We start from the raw sequence: 2,480 nt of genomic DNA on the forward strand, positions 1-2,480 counted from the left end.
CAAGGTGCACTGAACTGCACACTGTGTTCTAAACATGGTTGAACCAGAGCAAAGCAGAGAATAATTATCATTTTCCCTCTAATTAGTGTTACTTCTTCAAGTAGAGAGTTAGTTTTTAATCATTCTTATCACCTGAATATAAAAAACATCAACTTAAATTTGTTTCTATACTTCTACCTGACAGTACATCCAGGCATCTGATCCTTTTTTTCTCTGTACTTATTCTTTCTTTTCCCCTCCTTTATTACCCTTTACACTAAGTACACTCTTCTCAGTGAAATCCAGGTAGCAGAAGGATGAACTTAATTAAAATAGTTCTCTATGATGTAAGGAAGGAATGAGGACAGAGAAGTGGATGAATCAGAGACTAAGATTTGTAAAGGGTATGTTACAGACTGGGGGATGCTTCCCAGATGGTGCTAATGGTAAAGAATCTGCCTGCCAGTGCAGGAGACATGAGACATGGGTTTGATCCCTGGGTCAGGAAGATCCCCTGGAGAAGGGAATGGCAACCCACTCCAGTATTCTTGCCTGGAGAATCCCTTAGACTGAGGAGACTGGTGGGCTACAGTCCATAGGGTTGCAAAGAGTCAGACAGTACTGAAGTGGCTGAGTACTCATGATCATAGAATTGAGAGTATAAATTTTTCCATCTCCAATTTACTTTGGTGTGTGACTAAAAAGTGAGGAAAAACTAATTTTTTAAACTACTATCTAATAAATTATGTCAGCAATACTCACCGAAAAGACCTATAGTTAAATGTGATTTTCTGACATCTTTATAAATTATAGATTAATCTGTAAACTAGTGAGCATTTCTGGCCTATGGGATCCATAATTAGCCAATTTGCTTTGGTCACTGTCCCTTGGAAAATTTTTTATAGCTTTACAGTATGTTTTAATGCAGTGATTCTTCTTATTTGCTTTTAAATTTTGTGGCTTATTTGTCTTATTGCTTTTCCATTTAACTTTAGCAATAATTTGCCAGGCTCTCCCACCATTAATATGTAGCTTTAGAAAACTTTGCCTTTATTTGGGATTGTTCTTCTATATCTCATCAGTTTTCTGGATGAGTAAGTGCTAGAGAATATTTTGGGAGTTTTGTTTTTTATTGACCTAATTACTGTGCCTTACCATAGATAAACCCAAATAAAATCTCCTCAGTTTAGGATTTACCTCATGACATCACCCAGTAACTACTCCTCTGCTCCAGCCTCCAAATTCCTCCTCATCTGCTTCCCTAACTACCAGAGTTGGCAGCACTGGCTGGCCTTACCCTTCAGCCTCCTCTTCCTCCTGGCCATGGGGGCCAACACCACCCTCCTGATCACCATCCGGCTGGAGGCCTCTCTGCACGAGCCCATGTACTACCTGCTCAGCCTCCTCTCCCTGCTGGACATGGCGCTCTGCCTCACCGTCATCCCCAAGGTCCTGGCCATCTTCTGGTTTGACCTCAGGTCCATCAGCTTCTCTGCCTGCTTCCTCCAGATGTTCATCATGAACAGTTTCCTCCCCATGGAGTCCTGCACATTCATGGTCATGGCCTATGACCGCTATGTGGCCATCTGCCACCCACTACGATACCCATCCATCATCTCTGACCAATTTGTGGCCAAGGCTAGTGCTTTCATCATAGCTCGGAATGCTTTGCTGCTTTCACCTGTTCCTATTCTCTCTGCCCGGCTCCGCTATTGTGGGAAAAATGTCATTGAGAACTGCATCTGTGCCAACCTGTCTGTGTCCAGACTCTCCTGTGACAATATCACCGTGAACAGAATCTATCAGTCTGTGGCTGGTTGGACTTTACTAGGCTCAGATTTCATCCTCATCTTCATCTCCTATATCTTTATCTTAAGAGCTGTGTTCAAGCTCAAGACCGAGGGGGCTGCTGTCAAGGCTCTGAGCACGTGTGGCTCCCACTTCATCCTCATTCTCTTCTTCAGCACCATCCTTCTGGTTGTGGTGTTGACAAATGTGGCCAGAAAGAGGGTCCCCATGGACATCCTGATCCTGCTCAATATCCTTCATCACCTCATACCCCCTGCCTTGAACCCTATTGTATATGGGTTTCAAACCAAAGAGTTAAAGCAGGGGTTTCAGAAGTTGTTGCATAGGGGGTTTTAAACACACAGAAGAAGGCCTTCTGTGGAAACACCTATTACTATTTCCTCTGTTTCTATTTCAGGATTTGTGATTCCAGAAAGCAAACTAATGTTTGATAGTGAAATTTCCTACCCAGTTTCTGTCCTTCTGGTATCAAAATTCATTTGCATAGAGTGGGTAAAACTAATATTCTTAGGTACCTAACTTTGTATCTAAATATTATATATTTAAATAATCTCATCTTCATAAAATACTGCAGGACAGGGATTACTATTCCACTTTATGTATTAGAAAACAATAATTTATGGAAAAATATTGAAAAAGGTCACATCTGGTGAGTGGTAAAGCATCAATACAAGTGCAGGTCTCTGACTCCA

The 2,480-nt window shown here is 41.7% G+C and overlaps 1 protein-coding gene across 1 annotated transcript; it reads left to right on the forward strand.

Annotated features, from left to right (window-relative positions):
* The first annotated feature begins 1,179 nt into the window (after positions 1 to 1,179).
* Positions 1,180 to 2,124, forward strand: LOC147357910 (olfactory receptor 56A1). Its single transcript, XM_086341975.1, has one exon. It carries the CDS (start codon positions 1,180 to 1,182, stop codon positions 2,122 to 2,124), a length of 945 nt encoding a protein of 314 aa, XP_086198101.1.
* The last annotated feature ends 356 nt before the right edge of the window (positions 2,125 to 2,480 follow it).

The sequence above is a fragment of the Bos grunniens genome, chromosome 15 (assembly GCF_055505025.1).
Source record: "Bos grunniens cultivar Pamir isolate PY7600 chromosome 15, Bosgru_T2T1.0, whole genome shotgun sequence".
In the NCBI taxonomy this organism is placed as follows: Eukaryota; Metazoa; Chordata; class Mammalia; order Artiodactyla; family Bovidae; genus Bos; species Bos grunniens.